This window comes from Labrus bergylta, chromosome 16 (genome assembly GCF_963930695.1).
Source record: "Labrus bergylta chromosome 16, fLabBer1.1, whole genome shotgun sequence".
Classification (NCBI taxonomy): Eukaryota; Metazoa; Chordata; class Actinopteri; order Labriformes; family Labridae; genus Labrus; species Labrus bergylta.
This window is the reverse complement of record NC_089210.1, coordinates 5,431,174-5,445,664: the sequence shown is the minus strand read 5'-3', so window position 1 is coordinate 5,445,664 and position 14,491 is coordinate 5,431,174. Positions and strand designations below refer to the sequence as shown.

The 14,491-nt window shown below is 44.0% G+C and overlaps 1 protein-coding gene across 1 annotated transcript in view; it reads right to left on the bottom strand.

Annotated features, from left to right (window-relative positions):
* ppfia3 (PTPRF interacting protein alpha 3) overlaps positions 1-12,710 on the bottom strand; it is a 32,955-nt gene extending 20,245 nt beyond the window's left edge. Inside the window, exons 1-10 of the mRNA XM_020652704.2 lie at positions 12,565-12,710; positions 10,746-11,454; positions 4,784-4,885; positions 4,362-4,601; positions 4,200-4,259; positions 3,469-3,597; positions 3,228-3,320; positions 1,648-1,700; positions 1,446-1,539; positions 1,105-1,239 (exon numbers count right to left, since the gene is read on the bottom strand). Of these exons, the coding sequence (XP_020508360.1) occupies positions 1,105-1,239; positions 1,446-1,539; positions 1,648-1,700; positions 3,228-3,320; positions 3,469-3,597; positions 4,200-4,259; positions 4,362-4,601; positions 4,784-4,885; positions 10,746-11,093 (1,254 nt within the window). The 5' untranslated portion in view covers positions 11,094-11,454; positions 12,565-12,710. The remainder of the gene's footprint in view (positions 1-1,104; positions 1,240-1,445; positions 1,540-1,647; positions 1,701-3,227; positions 3,321-3,468; positions 3,598-4,199; positions 4,260-4,361; positions 4,602-4,783; positions 4,886-10,745; positions 11,455-12,564) is intronic.
* Positions 12,711-14,491: the final 1,781 nt, after the last annotated feature.

Here is a 14,491-nt window from a genome sequence, read left to right as displayed (position 1 = left end):
TATGGATTTCTGGCACCATTCGCCTGAACTGTTCGGTATTAATCTGTCGTTTGACATCTCATGTTCCGTTTCCCTCATGTATGAGAAGCGTGCACGCACAGACACATCGTATAGGTTTTATACCACACTGTGTTCGACATGCCCACACATGCCCACTCACGTACACACACTGCATGCAATTGTGTCTGTGCACAGAAGCATATTCTAACACGCACAGATTTGTGCACACACTCACGCTCGTACTGGAATTAATTTGAACTCTTTGAGGTTTTATTGGGTTGAGAAAACACAGTTTTTCAGATTTATCTGAGGTCTTTGTTCTCTGTGTCTAAAGCTGCACCAATGGGCCTCGAGTAGGTTCATGAGGTCTTGATAACCAAAAGCCTGATGGCGTCATTTGAAGACCTCGCTATCTTTGATATTTGTGTTAAAATATACATTTTTTGGTATTAATTTAAAGGAGCAATATGTAACTTTGACACCTAGTGTTTAAAACGGGTACTGAAGTCAATACTAACGCAGGTTGTCATCTCGCTGACACTGAAGCTTCAGTGTTTAGCCAGCTCTGAAACCTTTCTGCGTTCTAACCTCTCTCCATTTTTCAAAAAGCATCTCCAATATTGATCCTACCTTCAGCACGTTTTCTGCTCGTGGAGCTTTTTAGAAACATGCAGAGGCTTTTAAAGTCGAGTAGAATCACTTCTATCTGAACCACTTCTCTTGCCCGCTTCCATCGCTGCAGCATCTTTTGGTTTGCAGTTTATCTGGCAAACTGAGGGGCAAAACGTCCGTGTGGGGGTCGCCTTAAAACCGTCGAGCTCCTCTGAAAAAATCCAGACCATTCAGGACTGCAAATGAAACTTAGAAGGAGGACATACTGACTGCCACGCTGTTGACAGAGAAGCCAGCACTTCAACATGTTTCCTCACTTCTCAATGAATGACGATCATATATTTGTGTCTATAGATCAGACGTGCATTTAATAACTGTACATTGAATCCCTGCAGAGTTTCAGTGTTTATTTGGCATTCAATCTATCCTGTCACCTGTCTGGTGATAAGAAAATGCACCTACTGATATCGTTGCACACAAACACACACACACCTTGTTGAGTGCTGCCACTCTCTGTGCAAGCTGGGCTTCGATCTCAGGCAGCGTCTCGGCCCTCTGCAGAGTCTGCTGCAGCTTCTGCTTGGCATCATCCAGACGCTCCTGAAGCTGCCGGTTCTTCTCCTCGCCCTGCAAAGAAAACAGGATGAAACTGGGAGCTGGAGGGGCAGCAGCAGCAGCAGCAGCAGCAGACGTGATTGAAGCTACCAAAGGGGGAAAAGAAAAAAGCCCCGATGGCACGCTCAGTGTGTCAACATTACGTTGCCGCCAAGCTGCCAATCAACGGTAAGAAACACGGGACACACACACACGGAGATGAAAGAGAGGTTTCCCACCTGTCTGTAGAGGGAGTCTTTGCTGGCCAGCTCGTTCTCTAGCTTGTCTTTTATGTCGTGGAGAGACGTCGCCTCCCTCTGGGCGCTCAGGTACCTGCAAACAGGGACAAACGGGGCCGCAGAAAGACGCAGCAGTGAGCGAGGCAACATTTTCCAGCAGGGGGCAAATAGAGTTCACAGACACGGGAGGAAAGTCACAAACCTGCGTTCTAACGTGGTGATCCTCTCCTCCATGTCTTCCCTTTGACAGAGAGCCTGGGAAAATGAAAGGAGAGAAAAATGAAAGATTTCAATGCAAGACCTGGAAGGTAGCGAAAGAAAGAGTAGACAAACTGTAGGAGGCAGGAGTCACACACACACACACACACACACAGGTGTCGATCAAAGGAAATTCACTTGACTTGGACGGCCTCTAGCTAAGGAATGATAATGACTGCCTAATAGTTGTTGTTGACAGATTTCAGAAGCAGCCACTTAAGATGTTGCACAAGTTCAAGAGAGACAGAGGGGGAGAAAGGAGGAAGAGTAACGATTTAGGGCTTAGTCATAAAGTCATGTGTGATCCATGCCTACTCGTTTACAGTGTGTCATTGTATGGCAGACTGCATTGTTTTGTCTTTCTGTTTTTTACTTGTTTTATAGTGTTTCTGAAGGTATTTGTTTATTACAAGGCTTTGTTAGTTAATTAGTTGATTCTGATTGGCCAGTTACCCTGCTATCTGCTGTCTGCTTGAGTTTCAAAACACATAACATTCAGTCCAAGGTTTTTATTGAAATGAATTTAATGTATTGGCTTAGGTTCGGGAGCAGGACCACGCCTTAAAACACAACTTCACTCACCTGACAAGCCTTCTTTTACCTGGTCACCTCACGACCCGCCCTCGCTTCCCTCTCCTCTCCTCTCCTCTCCTCATCATCCCTTCATGTTCAACTTGGCGCATGCCTATCCTATGTGTCTGACTAATTCTAGGTGCAGTCTGGGCATAAATTGGGCGGCAGTAAGCTCAGTCTGTAGGGACTTGGGTTGGCAATCGAGGGGTCACCGTGCAAGTCCCGGCATGGACCAGGTCTGGAAATTGGTCTGGTAGCTGGAGAGGTGCCAGTCCACTGCAGAGGTGCCCTTGAGCAAGGCCCCTAACCAGCTCAGGAGCGCCCACTGTGGGCAGCCCCCTCACTCTGAGACCTCTCTGTTAGTGCATGTCCACAGGATCCTGTTTGTGCATGTGTGTGTGTATTTCATGTGTGTGTTGACAGAGTGTAAAAAAAACAAATTTCCCCTCTCTGGATCAATAAAGTATAAATTATAATTATTATTATAAATCAGCTGAGGTAGGATTAGAGATGGAACCCCCATCCTGAGTCTCCCCTCTGTCGGTCCTTCAGTCCACCCTCCCCCGACCAGCCTACTGTCACAGTCCACATCCTCTTCCACCATCCTCGTCATCTCAACATACATGCATCCATCTCAACATACATAACACCAGTAAGACATTAACTATTTAAAATGTATCTTGTTGTGGCATGGTGTTTGCACGCCACAGTGAAGTGACCGTGCTCAGAGAGCTGCGGTAAAAGAAAGTTAACTGTCACACATCTTTCAATCAAATGGCCGCACACTGACTGATTGAGCCCCTGCAGCTCCGCCCACATCACCGTCACCGTGGCTACAGGGAAGAGCTTCTTGTGCATCAAATGGCTTTGTAACCATAGCATATTTCAGTGAGCATGAGCAAAACATACGGCGCTGCGACAGACTCTCACAGTGTTCGGTTTTACTCTCACCTCCTTCACATCCCTCTGGAGTTTCTGGTTGGCCTCTTCCGATCGGGCCAGCTCCCTCCTGGCGGACGTCAGCTGCTCCTCGATCTCCCCGACCTGACAGAAAGTGACAGCGCGGGATGTAAGGCTGAGTGAGCGCACATGGCTTTCTGTTTTCCGTTAGCATCTCCGGGCTTGAGATCTTTTTGTTTTGTTTTGTTTCGGTGAAGGCATTAGACCATAAGAGCATCTCTGAATCGAGTACCTGTCGGCACATGAGAGCCAGTCTTTCTTTCAGCTGCCCGAGCTCTGACCTCTGACGCTCGATCTCGCTCTCTCGCTGCCTGTCGACTTCGCCGTCGTCCAAGATGGAGGACGGTCCATTTGGGAGCCGCTGAATGGAGGAAAATAATGATTCTCATTCTTAAAAAAAAAACACAGAGCGTGAAAAAGTCTATTCTTGGACATTTAAACTTAGAAATTTTAACTTTCTGATCTAAAATTTGCATCCAGACGTTTTTAACTGGGACACTGAATAACTTTTACTTAACCTCCGCTAATCATATCTACTAATAAAAATCAATATCACACAAGTTGGAGTTCAGTTGTACTAAATATGAGCACGGCTGTGATTTGATGATATATTGTGATTTATCTTGCAATCGGTAAATCAAGAGTCTGTTGACTTCTGCCTGTATGATTGATCATTGTAGACACTAACTGTTTGTTGTTACGCTCATATAAAGCGCTAGAGGTACAGATAGTTCCAGTGCTGTTATTCTCTACGTCAGCACTAATGGAAAGCCAACATGAATCAGGGTAATGTCACAGCTAACTGACAGTGTAGGATTTTCTACGGTGATGCGTTAAACTAAATCTCTCGACTGGAGAAATGTGATTAGTTCGTGTGAAGCATAAGCTGAACGTGGTGTTTTAAGTTAGAATGAGTCAGCCGTCTTTCTAAAAGATTTGTAAAAGAAAACGCCTTCCTGTTACCTCTTTGCCGTTGTCTAATCCCTGCTGCCGTCGCTTGATTTGATCCCTCAAAGACACGACCTAATACACACAGGGGGGGGAAAGAAACCCAGTCAGGAGTCCCTGAATTCCCTGAAACATGAAAAATTCAAACAAAACCAGCGGAGAGAGATGTGGACTCACCTCTTGAGATGAGGTCTGCAGCTCTTCTTCCAGGGTCGCCACTCGCTCCAAAGCCACCCGTAGCCTCTCCCTCACCTTCTCGTCCAGAGCTTTGTGGTGCTCGAACAAGGACTTGAGGGCCTTTAGAACCTCCACCTCGCTGGAGACCCCTGCTGGAGACTGCGCCTGCCTTTTCACCACGGTCATCCTCAGGCTGCGCTCGTGGCGGGACACCAGGCACTCCAGATGTTCGAGCAGCAGCTGGAAAAACACATGTGGATCCCATACAATGAAAGCTCTCCACAGTGTAACCCTAATCTGTTTGAAACCGTCTCAGCTGGTTTCACGTGCAAGAAAAACCTGAGCAGAGCTTTAATCAAACAAATAAACACAAGACACCATGATGTTAAACAAACGTAGCATCGACTCAGGAGTGCACTGACTCGTGTGTTGTTCCTCTCGGCCTTCAGCTCTGCGATCTCCTCCTCTCTCTCCAGCAGCTGTTCCCGGCAGAGGTTCAGCTCTTTGGTCAGCACTGCAAATTCCTGCAGGGTCACAAGAGGGCGCTGTTATTGACTGAACGCTGCTGCATGAGGTCATGATCACACTCATGAGACTGTGAGGTTCACTGCATCCACAATCTGTTTTAAAGAGAAGCTCTAGAGGTTTTAAAAAAAAAAGCACATTATGTCTGCTTCACCTAGCATTGGTGACTTCCTTCATTTCCCAGAATTCCCTCAGAGAATAACTAAGCTAACCTGGCTGATTTTACAGATGGAAGGATTACGAATAAACAGCAGGGTGGGTGAATGTTTGAATGTGTTATTTTGGCAAATGGCTGCATTGCATTAAATCTGCACTGCAAGCTTTTTTTTTTACCTATAAAAAAAAAACGTGATCAGTGGAAATATGCAACCAAACTGAACTGGAAATATCTCAAAGGGAGGTCACTTTGGCTAGCTGGAAACAATCCGAAGTCAAATCAAACACAAATACTGCTGACTGTAACATTAATCACCAGTATTTCCCGTAAGCCCACCCAGCACAATTTACCACAATTCTAACAATCTTGACTTTATTAGGGAACTCAAACCTTTACAGAAATGAAATGCAAACAAGCAGCTTCAATTTGGCTGGAAATAAAAAAACCAAACATGCAATTCAACTTTTTCATATCTCCAACAGCCACTGGGACTCATAAACCAGAGTTGTGTGTTAAAAAAGTTTAACAACCAGGTTTATTGCACATGTTGCACCTGAAATTGGTTTGATTGCGTAATAACCGTGACTGGCTGTGCGTTTGTCTGTCATTAAAACAAACGCCCGGGGGGTTAAACAAGCATGAAAGTAACCAGTGGTGGAGCAGTGGTGGAGCCAGACTTTGTTAGACTGGTGGCGGCTTAACTGGGGCATTGACTAATCTGAGGGTGGCCCGAAGTGTGAAGTGAATGATGAGCATGAATCTGAAAGATGTTATTTCCTGTGAATATTTTTCAAACTTCAAAAAAAAAAGCAACATGAGAGGCAGCATTTAAATCTTCTTAGCTTATTTCTTTTTAAGATTTAAAAAGATGTTTGCAACACGGCCGGAAGAGTTGATTTGGACATAAATCCCGCCTCTGACCAGGAAAACAGCCAATTAAAACTTTGGATGGCCACTTGGTTTGCAAAATTAGATTTCAACGGTGGCCACCTCTGGCTCCGCCCCTGGTTAGGCGACATGCAAAGTCTTCATTTTCCAACTGAGCCGTTGTGATTTTGTGTTTTTAATTTCAATTTTGTCTCGTGTGAAGTCAGCTACGAGATAGTTAACGATGAAGAAACTGTTGCCCTTGACGACAGAATTCTTTGAAGACTGACTGATTCAAACTTTTAGCTGAGTTGATCCCTTTGTTTTCTGTAATCAGGACACTTTTAAAAAAACATGCAAACAGGCCGTTAAAGGTCACTGCTGCATGCATCGGGTTGCTGTTGTCCTTCCTCTGCGCTAACATTTTTCATTTTACCCACACGGCCGCTAACAGGCGTCTGTACGTCACACTCACTCCTGGCCAAAATGCATGTAAAAAAAAAAGTAGAGTACATCATGTAACGAGCCGCTCAGCTGATGTGCTTGCTGGGCAGAGATAGGGGAGGAAGCAAAGGGAAGAGTTTGAAAAGAGGGAAGAGGAAGGATCAGAGAGGAAATTGCTCCGTGCAGATGGTGTGTTCTGCGCCCAAAGGATATCCTAATTCTGGGATTAATTCATGTAAAAGACGGACCACCGCTACCAGTCGCTTTCTACATCCCTCTCTTTCGGTCGCCATCATTTTGGCTCCATGATGCAAATCATGCTCGCACTTTTTCGTTTTTCTGCTCTCCCCTACTTTCATCCATTTCTATCAAACCCTGTCATGATCCACGACATCTAAAACTACACTCCTGAAGCCACCTCATTAGTATGCAGCTCTATGCAAATAGGCTTGATTTGTTAGTCTCTGTGTGTTTCATATCACCAGGTTTTCTCCTTCTCTCTCTCTCTTTCTCTGTGCCATGCTGTCGCTCGCTCCCTCCATCCCCGTCTCCTATTTTTCTCTCTTGGCAACGTCTCCACACACAGACGAACTCGCTGAACTCATCTACTGTAGATTGTATCGCAGCCCTCCATGTGTTCCTCTATCTGTGTGTGCGTGTGTTTCTACACGTGTGCACCATATTGATCCCCCTTCACAGTGAGGTAATACGGCCTTTTAATGTCCAGTCCAGCACCGCTACATCTGTTATTCCATTTTGATTTTTCCAGGCGTAGTGACGGAAGGAAAATAGGTACTAACAATAAGGGAGGCATCATCGCCCGCCTGAGGCATCCGACAATGACTCCGGCCTGAAAATAGAGATGGAGCCCTTGTATGTTGAGTGGAATTACAAAATGATTAGCTCTCTCCAGCTCAGGGATGTGGGATAATATAATAATTGGCTTCTGTGCTGCAGGGGCAAATACAACATTTCTACCATCAGCTCCAGGGTTTATGATTGTTCCTCTCGTGTACGACTCCAAAGCTTAGCATCCGCTTTACCCCCCCCGAAATGTGAAAATATCTTTAAAAAGCCCTGATGGTCTTTTACAACGGTTAACACATTAAAAAGTTTTCCTAACATCTTGGATGAGGAAACAGCCAATCAGCAGCAAAATAAAAAAAAACATTTTTAGCTTCTTTCTCAGGATGCGACAACTCAAACTTAGTCGAGATTTGCAGAACAGCATATTTATGTACAAAGGGAACATCTATGTTTTTGTTGCAGGGATGAATTCTTAATGCTGATCGTAATAAAACTCTAATGCTACTACTTCTTTAATACACACACACACACACACACACACACGCACACACACAGCCTGTAAATCAACTCAATCCATACTTACACTCAAATCGGGCAAAGAAGCATACACTTGGAATCAAAACAAATATGGACACCTTGTGCATCTCTTTCATGACACAACATGTACTCGATTACAGTAATGTAGTGATAATACTTTCACCTTTGCTAATATCGGCCGATATTATCGGCTGGCCGATGAATCGGTCGCACTCTGGAAGGTAGTAGACCGTTGAGGTTTGTTTAAATATCAAAGTTTCTATATTGTTTGGATACTCAGTAACTGGATCTCTTTAGCTGAAATGTAAAAAAAAAAAAGGGACACAAAGTAGAGCTACGTTTACAGACGTTTGTGCTGAATGTACTGCTCAACTCAGCAGCCAGGGTTTCTGAATGATCATCATTAACCTTCATTATGTTGAGAGTCTGACTGAAGCTACAGTAGAAGGTCTGTGCAGAGATGTTGTGATCTGCAACCGTGTATGAATAGGAGACTGAAAGAGGACGAGGAGTATTCTCAGAGTCATGACATGTTCGGCTAATTTAGAAATCTCTTTACTACATTTTATTCCCCTTTAGTCCCTCAAAGAATCAACTAGATTGAAGATTTGCAAATGATAACATGAAATTCATTCAAACTATACTTTAAATCTTACTCTCTAGTAACCCCACTCTCTGCGCAAATTAAAGTAGCCATTTTTTGTTTCCAAGTAGTACTTCATCCCTCAGAGCTACTCATCATTTTGCAGAATTATAACTCAAATTCAACATGCAACGTCCTCGTATATCCGCCGTGATTATGATGACTTCAACATACATGCTTGCATAATGTTAGCGTCAGGATGTGCAGTATTTATCGTGAGCATCATCTGTTATGGTGCTTTAAACTGCACATCAGATCTACAATAAAGACTCTCACTCAACATTACAATCCTTCTTACAGGTTAACACATCAATAATTCACGAGTGTGAAAGGAAACCATTTTCCATCAGAGTGCAGGAGCACAGTCTGCTGATAATACTTCCACGACTGTTCTACATGCATGCAGAATCCCTATGCAAAAAATCATGTTCTGGTTTTGATTTTTTTTTTATACAAACACTGCTGCAGATATAAATTATTGTCATGATTTAATGTATTCTCTTCTGTGATATCATGTGGTGTTTTTCTGTTTACATCTGACAGATATGTCATTTTGAGGCAATCAAACTTGAGATAACAAACTGAACTTCATTAGACTGGACTACAAAAGGGTAAATGGACTTGAGCTCTTCTGACTTTTACACAGCAGATCACACCTACACATTCACACCCTGATGGTAGAGGATGCTAAAGTATGTAAAGTGTCCATCAGTATTAACTAATCCCATTTATCCGCATTCACACACCACCAACGAAGCAGCAGGAGCAACTAAGGGTTACGTTTCTTGCACTTGACACATCAGACATGTGGCTGCAGGAGCTGGGGATCAAACCTCCGACCTTTCGGTTAACAGACGACAGAATCTACAAACTGAGCCTCAGCCTCCCCCAACACTCAGACAGACAATTATACATCAACTTCCACATGAAAAAAAATAACCACACCCCTGTGTAAGTTAGCTTAAGGTTAGTCAACGAGTACGTAGAGTCATAACCATGAAGCAAATCTGACCAACCACCACTGTAAGAGTGAAGAAGGTACCTTAGATAATGTATTGTCACTTTGAGCTAATGCACAGGAAAACTTGATGATGCTGCAAAACATGATTTCATCAACAGCTCCTAGTCTCACTTTGAAAGTGCAAAACTCAAATATTTCAATTCAGGCCTAAAAGCCGTGCACAGATGTCGATTCAGGATGCTGGATTGCTGGAGTCTTGAAAGAGACTTGTGTAAAAATATTAGCATATTAGCTTGTAGCCTGTAGTGTAAAGAATGGGATTAAAAATCTCACCTGCAAAGCTCTCAAAGGTCAGACTTTCTATCTTTAAGAGAAAATAGTTTCCTTATCACCCATCTCAATTAATGCTCTGCAAAATCTAGAGTATTAAAAGTCTGCAAAAGTAGTACGGGAGGTAGAGCAATCAAAGATCAGGACCCACTCCTGTGGAATTATTCACTACGCTGCTTCAGGGAGGATTATGTTCTCCCTTTTTTATAAAGATAATGCCGATATGTTAAAGTGTTTAGTTAGTACTAGTTCAGTCTTTCCTTGTTATAACCTCCAGTTATGCTGCTGTAAGCTTAGACCGCTTGAGGCATATCTCGACGGTGCTTCTCCCTCTCTTCTTCTTCATGCATTCATCTCCTATAGATACTAACTTTATATCTCCCCCCCACCCGAGTGTCATCGTGCAGGTTGTTGCCGACTGCCTGATGGCGTTTACTTGATATTTTCAAAACTATTAGTCATTCTTCTAGAGTTATGTCTACTGTTATAACTCCGTCTCTGTCTGTTGATCCTTTTCATCTCCTTTAACACTGATCCTGTTATTTTCTATTCAGTTGTTTATTGGGCTGTTAAATATCAGTGTTCTTTTTTTAGATCTCTCTTTTATGTTTTCTCTTGTGTAAACGTTTTTATCTGTACATCCCTGTGCTCATTTATTTACAAGATGCTCCAGACTAATTGGCCCAAGATGGATTAATGAAGTTGTTTGAATTTAAACTGAATTAGTCTGACTATCTATTTTAGCTTCTTTCTCAGGATGCGACAACTCAAACTTAGTCGAGATTTGCAGAACAGCATATTTATGTACAAAGGGAACATCTATGTTTTTGTTGCAGGGATGAATTCTTAATGCTGATCGTAATAAAACTCTAATGCTACTACTTCTTAGCACTTTAATACACACACACACACACACACACACACACATGTAGCCTACTGGCTATACTGGTGGATGGACCTCCACCTCCAGTAGACTCTGCTCAAGGTGTCTATTAAAGGAGGTGTTCTACTTGCTACTGTTGCCAGCTGCTTGCAAACGGTGCAACATGTTTGGGTTAGTCTTTACAATATGACAAAAAGCACCGTCTCAACGTGCTCTGAGTGTCTTCGTACCTGTGGCAGGGCGATGGACAGCTGCCTCTGAAGCGACTCCTTCTCGTGACCCAGCTCCCTCAGGCGTAGGTGTGCCGTCCCGAGGCAGTCCTGGGTCTCCCTCAGGCTCTCCAGCAGCCTCTCCCTCTCCGTCAGCATGTTCACCATCAGCGACTCCAGGTTGCCCGTGCTGCCCCCCTCGTCGCTGCCGCCTCCGCTTACGCCGCCGCCGCGGGCCTCCCGTCCGCTGTAGCCCCCGATGCCTGCGATCCCTCCGCCCATCCCTCCGCTGCCGCCGGCGGGGGAAGACGAGCCGCCTCCTCCGCCGCGCCCGTCCTCCGAGATGGTGGGCATCACCTCGCACATCATCTTGAGGCCTGGGGTGTGAGAGGGCGTTACCTAAGAAGCTGTCGAGGACGCCTAACCGCTAGTGTCTGGTCAACGCCAAGGAAGGGTCACCGAGTGCTGGTTAGGGGGTTACTTGGTCCTCTCAAGCTGATTGGTCGAGGCTGACAGGCAGGAAGCAGGTGCTGTGGGTCGGGGGGAGAAATGGGCCGGTTCCGTGGATGTGTGAGTGAGAAAAAGGTGTGTGGGGGGGGGGGAAGGATGTTAGATAAGTTTGGTGGAGGGTAGGGGCGGGGTGGGGTGAGGTGGGGGTGGGGGTGCAGGGGTGAGAGGGGAGAAGTGCAGGTTTTGGTGGACCACCTCAGACCCCCGGCCCGAGACGAACCTGAAGAGAGAAGACAGGAAGAAGAAACGGAAAGGAGGCTGAATAATGTGGATTTGGGAGAAGCCAGGAGACAGAACCGTGTGATGCCTTGGAGGAAGTGATCCCTGACATGATCCACACACACACACACACACACACACACACAACACACACACCAATACACAGACAGCACATGCACATTTCTCCAACCTCAAAGAAAGAACAACCATTGCTTTTATCGCAGCTCTCTCTCTTCTTCTGACTGGCATCGCGATACTCTGGAGTAATTCATCCATCAGTGCATGTCTCCGTTTTTTTTAATGTTTCCCAACGTCCATACTTATAATGGGGGGGGGGGGGGGGGTGAAGGCGCATGATGATGTACGGAAATGAAACGTGAATGGCAGCTTCACCTCAGCAGCCTACAAACCGGCCGTCACGCAAACACGGAACAATTAAAGGGGGGGGGGGGGGGGGCGCCTGATGTGGAAGAAAGATGCGATGCTGTTTCATACAGAGGCGAAATGTGAGGGGAGGAAAAAAAAAAAAAAAAAAAAGGGTGTCATCATGAATTGTAATTACGGGCTGTATCCAGGAGGAAACAGGCTTCTTTTAGCCTATCTGCGGCTACCATCCGTACAAATATTCCTTTTGCATCAGGAGGCTTCTTGTTGTTATCATCAGGGTGTTAAGACGGGAAATGAATGGATGTCTTTATAAAATGAAGGGGTGCAATTTGCAATTTTTTTGGTACAATCTCGGGCTGTGCAGGATAGAATCACATCGCTTTAACATCGTGGTGGGAGGTGCCAATCATCCTGTAAATGATGTAGGCCCTAATTAACAGATTAAAACACACACACACACACACACACAAGCTATTCCACAGTGATGTTAATTAGAATAGTATGGGACAGATAAATGTCTGAAAACGCAGCGTCGCTTCGGTTGCACTCCGTCTTCAAGGCGTTTATTTCCTATCAACACCCCACTGCCCTCCTCCCCTATCCCTCCCCCTCCCCATCCAACACCCCCCCCCCCCCCATAAAAACAGCTGGATGGTCTAACGCATCCGTGCACCCGTGCATCGGCGTGGATTTCGGTCGCCACCGGACGGTTCGTGGATCTTACCCTCTCCATGATCGACAGAGAACGGACAGAAACGCGCGTCGTTGCCCGGTTCACTCCATCAGAGCATCTGAGAGACGGAGGCTGCAGCTTATCCCCGTTACAGCCCGGTTGCCAGCCTGCCCCATCCCCTCCCTCCCTCTCTCTCTCTCTCTCTCTCTCTCTCTCTCTCTCTGCTGAGGGAGCGAAGCTGGCCTCAGCCGCTCCGTCAAGTCACACGTTACCATATGAGCTGCATCCGGTCTAGACTTTCAGAATAAGAACATGATACTCCGTGTGATCAAGATTCAAGATTATGAAGCTGATTTATACATCTATGTAAGATAAAGCAATTTTTGAAGAGTGTTTATATAGGCTAGAAAATATTTAGCCTAATGGAATTTCATTTCGTCTGATCTTTTCTGGTATTTTAATAATTCAAATCCATATTTCAATGATTCATTTTTCTTTTCAATTTTATTATCAGACTGTTTACTGCATTACCTTCGATTAGTTAAGCCTTGATCCACCTGGAGAGGGGGAAATTGGATTGTTTAAGCAAGAAAAGGGTTAGGGTTAAAATGACGTGATGATAAGTGGAGTCAGGGAAAGACAAAAGTTCAACTACAAATATCCTACACTAAAAAAAAGAAATATTCAGAGCAAATTTCTAGAGAAATAGGTCATTGGTGTTAAGTGATAATTCGCAGTAGACATCAATTAAACCCAGATATTATTTTACTCTATTATATTTTTAAAATAGCTATTTTTTTACCATCAGAATTCCCTGTTTTTTAGTGCCAGTAGTTGTGTTATCTATAGCAGCAATATAAAGGGTTGAGGGGCTTTAAGCTGGTTTACTTCTTAAGAAGAAATTTATTATTTCTGTGGATGGATTTTTTATTTTATTTTATTTTTTTGCTCAAATTTTTGTTCCTCTAAATTATTAAATACTAATACAGCCTTTTAGGCACCTAAACACATTCAAAGTAGACATTTTGAGGAGCTAAAAACATGTTAAGTTGAAGTGCTAAACCATTTTAAACCAAGATTTAAGTAAACGTGTCTCTGCCTTGAAGATTCACAGCCTGAAAAAGGATACAGGAAACCACTGTCGGCAACATAGAAAAGGTGTAATGACATACTGGCCTTTTCTTTTTGCTTTTATAATAATTAGCAAACACAGCTTGAAAAAAAAAAAAAAAACAGTCATGACTGACAAGATCAAACTTTATTTTGAAGTCAAGAGATAGTGCTTCCGGTGTGGTTTTGTTGAACTTCATGAGATTTCTTCATTTAGCTTCTCTCACAGCTCCTCCTGGAATTTAAAGGTACAGGCCACTTCTCTGATTCGCCCTCACATCCTGACATTCACCTCGAAACACTTTGATTTAGCACTTTTTTTTTTTTTTTTTATCTTCACAAAGAAAATCTAGTAAGTTATTTGTTAGTTATTCCTCAGTCATGGGTTACTATGTGGCCCAGAGACACCTGCCCGTGCTTAATAATGTAGCAACGGCTCCCCCTCGTGGCTCAATAATGCAAATACAATACACTGCTAAGTTTCAGGCCAAAGGTCTTGAATGTCATTCATAGTTTTGTTTTGAAACTAAAGGATTAGAGACAATGTCAAGAGGTCACTGTCTTTGAGAAAGAAATAAACAATAACAAGAAGTGTTTGCAGTTTAAATAAAGATGAACTTTTTTTTAGTACCCAGAGAAGAGAGAGTGGATTATAAGGGGATAATTAAATGGAGACACATTTCTTCTGTTATTCAACAGATTGAAAAACTTGTAGTCATGTAAGAAGAATGAGAAAAGGTGTCTGTAAAAAAACTGAACCAGTCTTGAAAGGTTTGGTCTGTGAGCCAATCAGATCTCAGGGGAGGCAGGCCTTAGGTCCCCAGGTAATATGTGACAGGATGGGGAGGAGGGGGGTGACGTAATGTCC